Below are 16430 nucleotides of genomic sequence, written 5' to 3'. Positions count from 1 at the left end.
CACATGTACAATTCACTGTTCTTTTGCCTTTTATTTAATATTGACTTTTCAAAAAAGGCAAGTAGAATACATTACAGTAGAACATTAATAGTATTTGATTCCAATGTTTGCCATTTAGGCGGCACAGCTAGCCTGCTGTGACTGTCTGTAAAATTGTGATGTGAGCCAATTCTGGAGCGATAAACTTGAATAGTAACGCCCATATTGTTTCAAATGTTGACTTCAATAATAAAACAATAGCTGTCTTATATTCGGCTGTAGATTTACCTGCAAGATGGAAGGTTTTTGTTTGAATGTAAAAGCACAATGACTGTCATTTTATATACCTGCACAATGGCAAGGTCTAATTTCAATACCTGCACAATGGCAAGGTCTAATTTTGGTAATTGGTACGTGGCCTTTCACGTAAATGATGCCCGATCTATGACGACCAGTGCGAGCAAAAATGGCTCCGGTTTATTTGATTTTTCGATACGTGCACGGTGCACCTCTGACACTTAGGGCGCCTGGCCAAAAGTCAGTGCAGGCAAGTTTGCCTCGTGCGAAAAGTCTCAAAAGATCGATTCGCGTATAGTATATATAAGTACGTTTGTGATTGAAATTTCTCGAACACAATGGAACAATGGATAAATTAGCGATCAAAATAAACAAATATCGTAAAAAATATCTTACCTTGGCTTCAAAATTTGCCAAAACCTTCGAACGAAGAACAAATTTGCAAATACCTTCGAAGCTCAAACGATATAAATTAACCTGGAAATCTTGAATTGATTATCGGCTATCTTTAAAATAGGGAATGGGGAGTGCGGGAATGGGGGAATGCGGGAATGGGGGAATGGGGGAATGCGGGAATGGGGGAATGCGGGAATGGGGGAATGGGGGAATGCGGGAATGGGGGAATGCGGGAATGGGGGAATGCGGGAATGAAGGAATGGGGGAATGCGGGAATGGGGAATGCGGGAATGGGGGAATAAAGGAATGGGGGAATAAGGGAATGGGGAATAAGGGGATGGGGGAATAAGGGAATGGGGAAATAAGGGATGGGGGAATAAGGGAATGGGGAAATAAGGGAATGGGGGAATAAGGGAATGGGGGAATAAGTGAATGGGGGGATAAGGGAATGGGGGAATAACTAATAAGGGAATGGGGAATAAGGGAATGTAGGAATGGGGGAATAAGGCAATGGGGGAATAAGGAAATGCAGGTATTGGGGAAAAAGGGAATGGGGGAATAAGGGAATGCAGGAATGGGGGAATAAGGGAATGCAGGAATGGGGGAAAAAGGGAATGCAGGAATGGGGCAATAAGGGAATGGGGTAACCGGTGAACAAGTGAGCGGGGGAACCGAGAAATTGGGGAACAGGGGGATGGGGGAACATTATACATCAAGTGACTGACATCAGCAATATATAGTCAACATATTGGCTCTTTCCCATTCAGCATACAAAGCTTAAAATCTTATAAAATCTTAATGAGTCTCAGTCAGTCCTTGGTAGCTAGGAAGTCTCAGGCCTATAGCTAGTTATATGAAAACATTATATCAGAAAGTATTTTCCCTATATATACTATTTAACTCTATAGCTTTTTCAAAATTAATAGTATATTTAGAGTGTTTTACTCCACTGATTTTAGACAACAAACTTTTTGGGAAACATATAATTATGATGAATATATTTTATTGAAAGAAACATTTTTGGTTACAGTGAAACAACAATGTGCATTTTGTGAATAACTTGGTAATTATGTAAATAAGCAATGTTTGCACTTTATAATTTGGCATGCAAACATTGCAATACTGAATACTATTTATGTATATTACCTTTTTATGACATTTATTGGAATACATATAAATACTTCCTGTACTACAATAAATATCTAAATGCCCTACTTGATTATATACTTGATTATACAATTTTTTATAATGTTTTCATATAACTAGCTATATATAGGCCTGCATGAGACTTCCTACCAAGGAATGACTGAGATTCATTAAAGATTTTATGAGATTTTAAGCTTTGTATGCTGATTGGGAAAGAGCCAATATGTTGACTATATATTGCTGATGTCAGTCACTTGATGCATGATGATTTAGGATTGTACAGCTAGTTGATTCATGCCTGGTTTCAGATTTTAATGATGAAAGGATTTATATTGTTAATAACACTTAATTTTCATGCAGTTACCCTATACCCTTTTCTCTTCAGCCCCAAACCCGCTAATAAAGGATGACTGTCCTTAATTAGTTAAGGGTCAGTGGGTTCATTCATAGATTTTGTTGAAAGCAAATGCAAACATGCATGAAAATTATATACACAGTCAACACAGAACAGTTTCTTGAGCAATGTTATTCCCATATAATTAACATATGTTCTAGCTGTTGCATTTGTCATTATATTTTGAATAGATATCACTATTGAAATGAAATTTTGCATGCCAACTAAATGAACACACTAGCACACAACAATACCATTATCTTATTTATAGTTTTAATTTTTACTGAAAGGCAAGTATATTTTGATTTTTCACTTTGGTAAAATCTAATACAAGAGTGCCTGAGTTTCACAATAACAATTAACACTTGCCAGGTTGGCATTAATAACAATAATATATGTAGAGAGCCATAATATTGTATACACGCCTACTATATACTAACAATTGTTCCTTTCAGGCTCAAGACTGTTACTATTAGTTTAGCTGCTCAATGAGTCCATGCATAGTTATACCTTTACCCTGTTCCCTGGTTCCCCCCATCCCTCTGTTCCCCCATTGCCTGGTTCCCCCACTCACTCGTTCACCGGTTTCACTGTTCACCTTATTCCCCCATTCCTGTGTTCCCTTATTCCTGCATTCCCTTATTCCCCCATTGCCTTATTCCCCCATTCCTACATTCCCTTATTCCCCCATTCCCTTTATTCCCCCATTCCTTATTCCCCCATTCCTTATTCCCCCATTCCCTTATTTCCCCATTCCTGCATTCCCTTATTCCCCCATTCCCTTATCCCCCCATCCCCTCATTCCCTCATCCCCTTATTCCCCCATTCCCTTATTCCCCCATTCCCTTATTCCCCCATTCCCTTATTCCCTTATTCCCCCATTCCCGCATTCCCGCATTCCCCCATTCCCGCATTCCCCCATTCCCGCATTCCCCCATTCCCGCATTCCCCCATTCCCGCATTCCCCCATTCCCGCATTCCCCCATTCCCCCATTCCCGCATTCCCCCATTCCCCCATTCCCGCATTCCCCATTCCCTATTTTAAAGATAGCCATTGATTATCAATAGACAACTCACGAAGTTTTCCGAAAGCAGCGAAGAACGTGCGAGCGAGTATGTTCGTCATCTTTCGTACGTCCGACGATGGCCGAAGATGGACGGACAAAGACAGACAAATTATGTCATCCTAAGTTATTGTCTCTTAGACAATAATGAAGATGTTTTCTCTGCTAAAGGTAGTTACTATACTTCTAAAGAGACCTAATAGGTAAAAAAAGTTATCAGTCTGTTGTTATTCTAAATGGAGACAGATTAGTTTGGGAAAGATTTACCCCTGGTTTTATGTTATCCATAAGAAATCAAAATTCAGATACAGAAGTGAGTGTAATATAATAACCATTGGTATATAACTCCCAGATTTATGCATAATTATATTTTAATACAGGCACAAATACAATTGCTGTCATGTGTGGAAAAGAATGTTATCATTCCCTGAAAATCAATCTCCGAGACTGCTGGGCAGAGATAAACGAAGTTATCGCTGAGGGAGCACTGAAAATCGAAACTGGTAAAACCGTTCCAATTGAAATGTTTCTTAGTGGTGATTACAAGGTACCCTGACCCCAATTTATCCTTTCGTTAGCAATCAAAACAAAATACATATCAGTTTATAGAAAACCGATGTACGTACCAAATTGTTACATCACTCATCAGTCACCAATTTGCACCTCCACGCACAGATTTGATCGAACTTGAATTTTTCCATAATGTAATGCGACAGCCATACCACAAAACTCCGTTTTATCGATTTGACGATTGGCAAGCCCGCTTGGAAAGGTGGGAAGACAGAAATGGAAGAGAGAAGCAATTTCCCCCTACCGGCTACCACCCTTCTTAACTACAAGTATAGATGTAAGAAAATTGCCAAAAAGAATTAGGTTGTCACATGTTTCCAACCACAAATATGACATCATTTTCCTTCGACTAAATAATCTTTAGGTTTTTTGCATTAAAAATGCCCTAACCTAAGGAGCGGTCCTTACTATAACCCAGAGTTCTACAATATTATCCTAACCCCAATCTCGCATAACCGTGCCAATAACTATGCCATGTAATTTTGGTTTTTGGAAACAAGTGAAATTATAGGTCAGAGAGTGAAATGCAGAGGAGAGTGCAACCGTGACTTGTTTACTCGTTGCATGTCTAGTTTGGCGGAAAAATGGAATTTTTTCCCGACCATTCCAACGACTGTTCCGGGACACTTCAGGCAGTCTGAATTAAGTTTATGGATGTACCTTTCAGTTTTTGCTTCTTGTCTGAGGACGAAAGGGTGCAACATCAGACCATGCATGTTTGTGGTGTAAGGTGCACAAGAATGCCAGGTGAAACGTTGAATACTCATTCATAAAGAGAATGCATGAAACCAAAAATTAATTCACTAGCGTAAATTAAAAATGATTAACGAAGACAATAATTTCATTTTAGGTGGGATATGTCAAAGCCAGAGACTGAATACACCACACCACCAATGGCGTTCACTCTTGATGATATACATCCGTTTGTAGCATCACGTAAATTTGGCTTTGTAGAGACCCCACTACTCAATATACCCTTTGACCACATCATTTTGGATGAACTCCATCTTCTTTTAAGAATCACCGATGTCCTCCTCGCCAATCTCATTGAAGACGCAATGGAGTGGGATGACAAGAGTGATTTTCTCAAGAAGAGAGGAGAGGAAAAGGGAGTCCATCTCCGCACGTTGGTCCAAACCATTAATAGTTGCGGGGTCACGTTTAACATATGGGAAAAAAAGGATGCAAGTGGAACAGGGGCCGGAAAAATGGACTGGACGTCACTTATGGGAGCCGAGAAAAAAAAACTTCTGAAACTGCTTCCACTAAAGTTAGAAGAGGCGAGTGAGGCAATCCAGCCAGACTCGTCACGGATAGTCATCCAAATATGGAAGGTATTATTTTAATAAACGCCATATAGGAATGGCACTAACAGTACTGTACCATACCTTCTACTAGCTTTTCGTGGCCGAAAGCCAGTTGTACAACGTAAATGCACATATCCCAAGAGAGCAATTCCCACCCTTGTTTCACAACAAATGTATGCAGTGCAAGTGGAGGAAAAGTCTAGTTATTCATATAAGTTTGTATTTTGTAGGACTTTTCTCAAATATACTTCGACCAAATCTCCTCATGTGAGCCAAAAATGAAAGAGAGCTTGGGATCAAATGTATGCGCATCAAGCTACAGTAATAATAATAATTTTCTTTAAACTGTAATGCGTATCGATGTGAAATAAAGTGATAGAAAAACTTATAATCTTGCAATTTTTAGATACGTGATTGGATAAAACTGTTTTTGACCTTGGGCAATGTTCGCAAAGGATATGGACAGAAAAATGTTACCCCTTATATGCACTGTGCCGCATATCACATCCAAGGTGCCGTGGACAAGTACGGGAATGTAAAGCAATTCAGTGGACAAGGTGGTAAAAAAAATTAATTAGCATTAGATCTACAGTTTACGTGTCTTTAATAACAACTTTATGGGATATTAAGGTGTTGAAAAGAACAACGATGTGGCCAGAACAACGGTACTCCGTAAGTCCAACAACTGGGATAGTCCAGCAGAGGTTTTAAGGAAAGAGCACAGAATGATGGCATTGAAAGATAGAGAAAGAACAAAGAGAGGATACACTAAAGTAAACGAGGAATTCTGGTCAAAGAAAAAGGGAGCACTTACCAAGCACACAAAAGATAAATGTGTCAGCAGACAGCAGGAAGAAATGGAAGATTATGCTGAAGGTAGCAACCAGCCAATTGAAAGGCAAGAAAGTGCAAATGAAAATTCAAAAGTCAAACGAAAGAAGGGTAAGACTGGCAAACAAAGTAAAAAAAGAACAAAAAAATAGTTCAAGGCTTCAATTCAAGCAGCTACTTTAACAATATCAAGAGATAACTTTTCCTGGTAAGCCCTTGGTATTTTCACAATGGAATTATCTAGCCTGGTAAATCCTTTCGGAGACCAAGAGATGAAATGTCTTGCTTTCACTGGATAGTGCAATTTGGTACCTTGACCATGAAGATCAAGCAAAATATCCCATGGAGTGGGCACAAAAAATACTTTTCTGGGAAATCTTTTTCTTCCAAAATTTCCCACTGCCTTAGGACATTGACTTTGCTCCCAAAAAGATGTTGAAAAACATCCTGTCTAAACTCCACAACTATTTTTTGTTGAGTACGAGGAGCCTTCAAAGCCTGAGCTACAGCTACTCTGAGACGCCCTACTTCATTCAAAATTACTCGTTCTTCAGGATTAGGGTTTTCAAAATACCTATATAGAATATATGCACTGAGTCAGTGACAATCTAATCTAATCTGCAAATCTGCAAATCTGCAAATCAAAGGGTATAATTTAATACCCATACAGGATGGCAATATTCAACAAATAATAAGCAGGCATACTTCAAGCAATCCTCATTCAGATGAATTTGAGGCTCCCAGGTTGACTCATAGGGGCTAAAATTTTCCCACTTTATCAGATATTCTTTTCCCTTTATTAAAGAAATTTCAAATAACATAATGCAACCATGTTAAAGGTAATTTAAGTTTATTTAACACTCACTGTGCTAGTATTTTATATAGAGAATGTTTGTGTGAATTAATCCTTAATAAGTAAATTTATTGAAAAGGCTCATTGTTTTACAAAGTTGCTGTAAAGAAATACTAAATGGATAAATCAGTTCCTTACAGGAAATAAATTCTTAGCAATCACAATTTAACCCTAGGTATGTACATTCTGTGTAATCAACATAATATATATATATTTATTATGAATTATAAATTGTATAAAATCTTGAAGTTTATATATGCTGCATAATGGAGTCATTGGAGTGCATGGAATGTCTGATTGTCTGCACCCTATCATTCTATATTATTCCTGCATAGACTCGTGAATGTTCGTATTGTGAAATAACAACATCAAATGACAGATGGGAAACACTGATCAACGAATATGGTCCATCACATATCCATCAATCCATGTATTAAATCATTTAAATGACTTACATCTGAATCTCTTGAACGACGAGAAGTTATCACTCGTTCCACACCAAACTGCCGGCCATTTTCAATCGTGTGTTTTGGCTTTTTTGCAGGGCTTCGAACGAAAAAACCAGCGGAAGACAACTTATTCAAGTCGCTAAAAAAACCAACGGAATGCGAACAGCGTTTTGCAGCCATTTTGGCAAAGCGTAAAGCATTTTCCGACCTATAGCGAGCATTCTCGAGCGCTGTCCGATATTTCTTACCCCCCCTGTGCGTGTCCAAATTTCTCGCCATGGGTTTATGCGTTTGCATAAAAAGCTTAAAATTTAACAAATAAACGGCATACAAAGCTGAAAAGTGTACAAATACGGCTCATTTTTATCGCGAAACAAATACGAAATAAACAAAGTAAACACGTACCCTTTGTCTTTGAAAACATTTATAAGTTTGCAGATTATGAATTATTCCTCTTACACGGCTTTATCTTGACCGTATCCAGGATCATCTTTGGTAACTGTCAAGCTTCATATATCTTGTTTCTTCTCGTTTTACTTTCTTTGCACAAAGTTTATGAAACGCTTTTACAAAAATGTTTACAAAATGACAGTTAATATAAATTGCTGACGTTCTCATTGAAATACAAACTTTCTATCTTAGCTAATCAAAACGTTCGTTGATTACCAGACGTTACTCGCGCATGCGAATAACTTACAAAACCACCCAACGTCGACCGTCCATGACAAAGAATTTGGACAACTTTGGATTCGCCTATGTTCTACCGGGTTCCGGGTGTAATTCCTAATCTCCGAGCGGAATTAGTACCCTCGCAGGCGCTCCGCGCCCGCTCGGGGATAAATGATTTGCCAGAATGTTTAAAAAACACAACTCCTGGCATGTATGCCGATGATATACGCAAATATATGCGTCTTCTTCAAGTTTCTCAGAACTAATAACAAAACTTAATCAGGATCTAGAAACCTCCCACAAAAAAGACAAAAGCAATGTTTATAGGATCTTCTTATAATTATAATGATTAAAGATAAACGTGTTATTCGCTATACCTCTTTTCGTTGTTTGGGAGTAGAACTAGACGAAAAAATGAGCTGGGATAAGCATATAGATGCAACATGTAAAAAAGTTGCGTCCGGCATTGGAATTATGAAAAGAGTAAAACAATTTGTATCGTACGAAACTTTACAAAATTTGTATAATTCTCTCGTGCTCCCATATTATTGCTCTTCTTTATGGGATAATTGTGGAAGCTTACTCATTGAAAAACTGCAAAAACTACAAAACAGGGCGGCAAGAATTATGACAGGGGCCAACTACGATGTTAGATCAACAGATTTGCTCCATGCTATGTCGTGGAAGAATCTGAATGATAGACATAAAATTAATAAATCTGTTTTGATGTTTAAAATACTAAACAACCACTCATCCCCTAATTTAAAACATAAATTTATTTCCAGGGAGACAAATATGAGATATTATAATCTTAGAAATGGCGACATAAATCTCTCACTTCCTACACCAAAAACTGAATATTTAAAAAAGAGTTTTGATTACAGTGGGGCTGCGCTATGGAATAGTCTACCAAAACAAGCAAAGGAAACAAAATCTTTAGGTATCTTTAAAAATATGATAAAATAATGTAACTACTGAGTCAGACATCGATTATTCCTAGTTTTTATCGTCTTTAATACTTACATTGCATGTTTATATATTTATATTATAATATTATTTTTAATACTTGTACATAAGTATTTTTAATCTATTGTAATTGTGTGACGCCCCTCACGAAAACCATCGACAGATGATGAGGGTAGCGTGGTTAAATAAAGTTTTATTGATTGATTGATTGATTGATTTTCCAAGATGTTGGTATTCGGATTATGTTCTGTTTTATACTTTTTCAAATTTATGCTTCTTATCCTTTTCTAATTTACTTACAACCTGCTTATCCGCCCATGTAGTTTGCTTTTTTGGGTCTTTCCCTCGCAATTAAATGAATTGCTCTTTCGCTGTAAGCGGCTAATTGTCATGTTGGTCGGTTAATTTTATTTGTAAGCGGTTGGATACTTAATGCGATCTCAAAAGGGCGCAAAACGCAATGATACTTTGGATTGGCAATGTGTGTATGGACAATTCATAATCATGAAAATTGTGTCAATGTAAGAAAAATCTTTAAACTATAAGGGCAGTTTATCTTTAAAATACGGGTTTAATTTTTATTCAAATCGGCCAAATATTTGCAAAGAAATGCAAGTTGGAACGAGCGAAACACTTTTGAGGTCGTCTGGCCGTGCGGCAAGAAACACTACCTGTCAAAGCTTATGTCCTTTCGGGTCTGCCATCTGAGCATCGATTCTGCTGATAACAAGGTCAAGGCGGGACACGCTATTTTTAAAAATTGCTCAAATTTCTAATCTTTTAGATTTTCCTGGAAACAAATTTATTTTTTTTATTAAGAACCATAGCGAGCTAATATTATGTTGATTATGCACACAGTTTCCATAATAAGTATAACGGTATAATTATTATAATATTGCGTTCAAAATGTAAAAATGGCGTTTATTTACATTACTGCACATTCGTTTCTCGATATCGCCCAAATTTGCACGCTACTGCATCGGCTTATTCAGATGATTTAAGAATTTTTATATAAGACTACTACGATTTTTTTTTAATAACTGCATTATTTCGTAGCCGGTCACTTTGACCACGTAAAACTACAATACTACTCATGTAGTGAGGTATAGATTTATGCAAAAAATTGTTCCTTTCTCATCACATACCTATTGTATTTTACACAGATAAACCAATAGCAATCTTATAATTAACATATTTTTCAAGTCAAGGTTGAGGAGCTTAGCAAGACGAATGCCATTGGTACGTTTGGCTAAAATACAATGGACACGGGACGAGAAAGGAACCATTTTTTGCATAAACGTGGACAATAACATTGTTAATGAGTTGCATGTATTGTACTTCTATTTAGTCTCCAAACCCATGTATTTAAGAAATAGAAAACATTTTCCGTGTTTCTATACAGTTGTAGAAACACGCGTGGGAGTTTTGGAGAACGAGAAATAATCAGTGGGAAAACGAGCCCGTAGGGCGATATTTTCCACGTTATTTCGAGTTAATTTCAACTCCCACAAGAGTTTCTATAACTGTATAGAAACACAGGAAAAACGTTTTCTATTTCTTTTATAATATAACTCAATAAAAATATTTTTTACAAATATTATAATTCGATTCAATTACAAATTCTCATTACATTACTTCGCTTGACAAGTTCGGCGGGAAAATTCCCGTGTTTCTATACATATAGAAACACGCTTTCTCGACCAATCAGCACGCGCGTACTATAAATGTTGTATTATAAATTCTATTAACTGTGCTTTGACATGTGCTTTGACAAAACAACTCGCTTCCATTTTGAAAAAATCTCGGTGCAATTTTTCTTGAAACTTGCAATGCAATTCTACTTTTAAGAGATGTAAATTTTGGCATTACGGAACTTTTGTCTTTATTACACTGCATGGCCCTGCTTACACTAACATTTTAAAGACTCTTCACTAATTTACATCTCTTAAAATTAGTTGCATTGCAAGTCGCAGGAAAAATTGCACCGTGTGCCAGGGCCTTGAGTGATTGATAATTGATAATTCGAAGTCCCGATCGAACAATCTATTAAAGGTTTTGTAATTATTCTAAAATAAGATATCATGAAAGAAATTACCTGCTCATGGCAGGCAAGCTCAATTAAGACCGTGACAATAACCCAATTAATAAGCAATAAATAACCTTTAATACTTTATTGGGTAAATATGAACATGATTATTTACAAAAGACGTACTAATAATATGCATGCACAGAACATATACAGTATTACCCAAATGGAAGAGGTGCGAACGGAACGTAAATTTGTGCTATCCATGCGAGGCACCTTGCCAACAAAATACATGTGAATATAGTTTACTTAATAAACACACTAATAACAAGTTTATACAACGAGACAATTAACTCCTATGACAAGGACAGACACGTGACATGGACCAGGTACATAACAAGTTTACGTCGAATACAGTCGATACTAACATAGAATAATGATTACAGAGGTAGTATTTAAATATATAACAATCAATAAAATTTTAATTAATTAATTTATTAATTTCATTCGCATTATAATATTAAGTGTTTATTGCTTAAAATGCTTGCTCATGTTTGATCAAGAACTCTTATCTCATCATACAATGGCGTTGTTAATTTTATTTATACTTTGGCAGGAATTTTCAGCTGTAATAATATTGCTATAAACGTGCAGTTATGTCAGGATTTAGTTGCACTAGTCGCACGTCGAAAACATAATCGTCTAAACTCAATTTTTGCTTCCAATTTTATTATTCTTTGTGCTGTTCAATGTTAAAGTCAATTAAGTGGAAATATATTGAAATATATGAATAATTATGCTCTTGAAGATATGAAGCTTTGCAAAACCGTGGTTAAATTTTCAATATTATAAAAATGGCAATATTAGATATTCCGGAGGGTTGAAAAAGTGTTATGCCTCAAAAATGTTGCCTAGATCTCGAATACATACCCAACTTTGTTCCCAGGGCCTTCTTAAAAGTGCGAGGCGAAGTATTTTACAAAGGAACAAATCGACGAGAAAATAATAATGCAACAAATATTATAATCAGTCTGTCAAATTATTACAGACGTTGACCGGTTTTACAGAATTTTTCCATCTCCAGCTTTTAAGTTAATCAGCACGATTATATATATTAATCACATCTGGTTGAATGTTCAATTTCTTCTCCCCAGCAACGCAATTTTCCAGTATTAGAAAGCCAGCCACGCTCGATCGTCTACAAACTACACCGTAAATTTCTACTAGTGTGACCTGTGCTGTGACAAAATGCAATTCGCCGCCATATTAAAAAATCTGCTTAAGTGATTACTATTTAGTATCCCGAAGTATCTGCTCAAACAGACCAGAAATTCGAGTAATTGCCTTTGTAATTATACTAAAATAAAACAACATGAATAATTCTCTCTTATTGCAGGCAAGCTTAAGACAGTTACCCATTAAGCAATAAATAGATAAAAATCATTAACATTTTAATCACTAATACTTGCGAGTTGGGTCTGTAAAATTCCATGTTAAAGTACAGCATGACGAGTAAGCTTGTATTTATTACATGTCTAGTTTAATGAATATTGACAATAAAATTCAGGTTTATAGTTACGGAAACCACTGAATATTTCTATACAACACAACAAGTTCCATCATCAATCTGTCATGTTCAAAGTGTTCACATGATTTTTATGTATATGAGCGTAAATCTCATACGTGAAAGCTCATGCAGAGATTTACGCTTATATAAACTCATGTGAACACTTCCAACATATCAGATCGTTGATGGAACTTATAGCTGATGACACAAACAGTATAAACAATGACTTAACACAACTTATTTTTTACAATTGCAAGATAATTCATATAGCTCAGACCACTTATCTTCGTAATACGCCGACGAAAACCAGATCTTAACCACAGTGCTAATTGCTTTAGCTAGCGTTTCCAGTCCCGACCTGTCTTTTGGATTGTCTATGATCTCATACGTGATAGCTCATGCAGAGATTTACGCTTATATATAAACTCATGTAAATACTTCAAACACATCAGATCGTTGATGGAACTTACAGATAATGACACTAACAGTATAAATACTGTCTTATAACACGTACAACTTAATTTTTTAAAATTGCAAAATAATTGATAGGTCAGACCATTGAGATTCGCAATACGCCGACGAAAACCAGATTTTAACAACGGTGCTAAGGCTTTCAAAGGACTGATCATATTTCAAAGACATTATCGAGTTCCTCCTTCTTAACTATATGTATATAGATCCCAGAATTTGTAATATTACCCTAATCTATCCCGATGATGACTGCAAGCTAGTTGAAATGTAGATAGAATAAAACTACAATATGTTACTTCGAGTTACTGTTCTATTGTATCTTATAAAGTTAGGCTTATAAAGTCAAAAGATTTTTTGAATCATATCAGGTTTGATGTAACATCTCTTATCCCCAGCAACGCAATTTACCCAGTGTGTGATAACCACGCTCATTTACACCGTTACGTTTACCTGTATCGCCAAATCTCAGTTCAGTAACAAGCAGCGTATTCTTGTCTGTCAGGTATCCACTGTCTTCACGCCATACTTGATCATTCTTGTCACAATTACATTTTCCTCCACCTGCACAGCTGTTGGTCATTCCGCATGAACATTTTCCACTGTCGACTGCCGCTCCACCCCAGTAATTCATCTTTGAACCTTGACGTGATACCCACAAACCATTGGACTTTTTTAACAATTTGCTATGAAAACATTCATATTTTATAAACTGCTCACAATTCTTGGACTGGTCGATAACCGCGATAATCTGCTGCATGAAAATATTGTATTTTATCTTTCTTTTGTAAGAACCTGGAGCTTCATATCCATCAACAAGTATTTTTGATTCACTGTCATGTCCAATCTCTGTCACACCAACACCATTCTTAGAAGTCATGTCACAAAATACTTGAGCCATGAGGTTGAGTCCTTGAGGTTTTATGGAATACATTCCACTGTCAGCAGAAGGATGCTTCGTTCGCAAACTCGTGCAAGATTTGTTGAAATTTTTCAGAATTCCTGTAAATTAAGACAAAGAACTTTGTTACTTCTGGAACGTGCTTCAAAATAATTTTGAAAAATAACAAGATGGCAGGTAAAAATTTAAAATTTGGTAACTGAGGATGTGTTGTCCATTCATAGTGCTAAACATTTCTTGTGTACTGTGGACTACATTGTAGATTAATCCATTTAAATTTATACTCGCTAGTCGCTAGAATTATTTTCATTTATTTAATATGAATTCGAATCAAGAGTCTCAATTCTAAACAACAACGACTCCCTTTCTCCTGTCCTATAAAGTTCACCACTCTTATTTTACGTTTATTCTATAAATAATAATGTGACTTAAATGTCTATTCTTAATAATGTCTATATTTCGCAACTTGAGAAGCCTTTTCACAGTGCCTGCAGTTGGGTTCCTTTTTCAGGTACAAAATTTCTACAGTGTACATATGAAATGGATCTCGTTCTCATCTATAGTCCGAAAAAACACATTAGGCAAAAAATGAGATATATATTCACGGCTCATGCAAAGCCATTGGTATATGTCAGACGGAGAGCGTAATTTGAAAAGAAAAAGGTTAACTGTGACTTACAACATGTGAAGCTAGTATATGCATGTATATATATAGGTAACAGGATGGTTTCGAGTGCAATTTGGATAAAACATGCAAAAGTGGGTTTTTAAAGACCTCAAAATAGCACGAGTTAGAAGGACGAGTGCAATTATAAGTCTTTGAAAAACTCACGAGTGCATGTTTTTCCAAATTGTACAAGAATCTATGCTATTACCTATCAATAATAAATTATACATAAAAGAAATTAGCGACACAATTTCTTTTCGTTTGTATGAATATTCCAAAGTTTTATTGGCGTGCAGCAAACGACGTTATTTAATGTTTACTTACGTTAATGTGATGCAAAAGGTGTACAAGCGACGGAGAAACTTTTGATATTTTTTTTCAAGCCCGTGTTTTCGTTATTATATTTCATGCTTAAACCACAAATTTTCATACCTGTGGAGAGATTTTGTGACGAATGTTGGGTGTTTGTTGTAATTGGTTTCGAAGCTATCTATATAAAAAAGACTATGTCGTAAACACTCATTACTCAGGCAATTCCTATTTCGGGTTGAGTAGCAATAATTAAACTTTCCCTTCGAGAATATTAGATATATTGAGACACGTAGAAAGGTGGATAATTTTTTTAAAACTGCTGAGGTCATATATGTTTATATCTTTAGAAAAATGATTATTGTTTTCTAACCTTTTTGATAATATAAAGATGTTTGAAGTCAGGTTCGTTCATACTTTCATCATCTTCAGATTTGTCTTTGAGGGTCCTGTTGTTGAGCTCACAACGACCTTTACCGATTCCAGAGGTTTTGAAATTAACCGACACACATGATCCATGAGCAGCGCAATGCATACTGCATTCTAACTCAGTTTCAGCGTGAATTGTTTCGATGACATGATTCGCTAAATATTTGCCATCCATTTTGCGAAAGAAGGCCTCGGCGACTGAGCATTCACCCGGCTGGAGTATTCTTGAGATGAAAACTAACGCACAAATTCTTAGTAAGACAGCCATTCTGAAACTGAACATATGGCTCTTCGTCTCGTATTTAAATCAATAGTCTATTATGTAAGAGTCTTCCACTTGTTTTAAAGTACTCTTGGCGTCGTGAAACGTGTGCTTTAATTGAAATCGCGCTGTTTTTCTTTTTTTTTATAAATCTTATTGACAAATCCTCAATTCATAGTGAAAATAATATGACCAAGATATTAAAAGAACTGTCTGTGTTTATATAGCTATGCTTAAAGCCCGTTTTCCACAAGGCGAATTTATTCGCGCGGAATGATAAAAAGTAGGAAGCGATCCCAATCTTTTGCGGCGGTCCCAGTCAATCACATCACCGGATTCAGATTTCGCCACGTCGCCCGAACATGGATAATGACATAATATACACGCGTATTCGATCACTATATATAAGTTGGTCTTATTGTTTTACAATCATGCCTATGCTACAATACGATATTTTAAATAAACGTTTTCAATATTTTCTTCAACTTTTTACCACTTTTAACAACAAGTTTGGCGTCGGAAAAAACTTTGAAACTTAATTAAAATTTTAGACCCATGCATCATTCAATTTTTGGTGCTTAAAATGTTTGCTCAATTGCCGGCAACACATATATAGTTTATTAATTTTTTGGCAAAATTTTTTAGCTGTGTCATGCTAAACGTGATTATTATTTGAGAAGTTAAAATTAGTCCGGCATCGGAAACATCAGAGTTCAATTCACATGGCATTGTTTATCATCCTTGGTTCTGTGAAATATCAAACCTTGAGCTGTGTAATATTTTACAATACTTACAAAAATTTTGGTACGGTACCGAAAAAATGGTACGGATGAAATTTTAGACTGCCAAATAGTCAACTTTCAAACGTACCAATTTAATC

At 36.1% G+C, this 16430-nt stretch overlaps 1 protein-coding gene and 1 pseudogene across 1 annotated transcript; one reads left to right on the top strand and one right to left on the bottom strand.

Moving 5' to 3' along the window:
- Positions 1–3365: 3365 nt before the first annotated feature.
- LOC114537884 lies at positions 3366–6136 on the top strand (annotated as a pseudogene).
- Positions 6137–13244: 7108 nt separating this feature from the next.
- On the bottom strand, positions 13245–15717 carry LOC114537877 (contactin-associated protein like 5-3-like). Its single transcript, XM_028558989.1, has 3 exons — positions 15233–15717; positions 14983–15040; positions 13245–13984 (listed from the first exon to the last, which is right to left on the bottom strand). Exons 1-3 carry the CDS (start codon positions 15569–15571, stop codon positions 13371–13373), a joined length of 1011 nt encoding a protein of 336 aa, XP_028414790.1. The 5' UTR covers positions 15572–15717; the 3' UTR covers positions 13245–13370.
- Positions 15718–16430: the final 713 nt, after the last annotated feature.

The sequence above is a fragment of the Dendronephthya gigantea genome, unplaced genomic scaffold (genome assembly GCF_004324835.1).
Source record: "Dendronephthya gigantea isolate DGI-Jeju-01 unplaced genomic scaffold, DenGig_1.0 000168F, whole genome shotgun sequence".
Taxonomy (NCBI): Eukaryota; Metazoa; Cnidaria; class Anthozoa; order Malacalcyonacea; family Nephtheidae; genus Dendronephthya; species Dendronephthya gigantea.
The sequence above is the reverse complement of the archived record's forward strand: the minus strand, read 5'-3'. Positions and strand labels throughout refer to the sequence as shown.

Bases quoted from the DNA above. Each gene is read 5' to 3' on its own strand.
- LOC114537877 (XM_028558989.1), bottom strand. From the start codon at position 15,571: ATGTTCAGTTTCAGAATGGCTGTCTTACTAAGAATTTGTGCGTTAGTT. The intron at 15,041-15,232 runs GTTAGAAAACAA...TTTTTTATATAG, and splicing joins ATCTTTATATTATCAAAAAG to ATAGCTTCGAAACCAATTAC. The intron at 13,985-14,982 runs GTATGAAAATTT...CTTAATTTACAG, and splicing joins GTCACAAAATCTCTCCACAG to GAATTCTGAAAAATTTCAAC.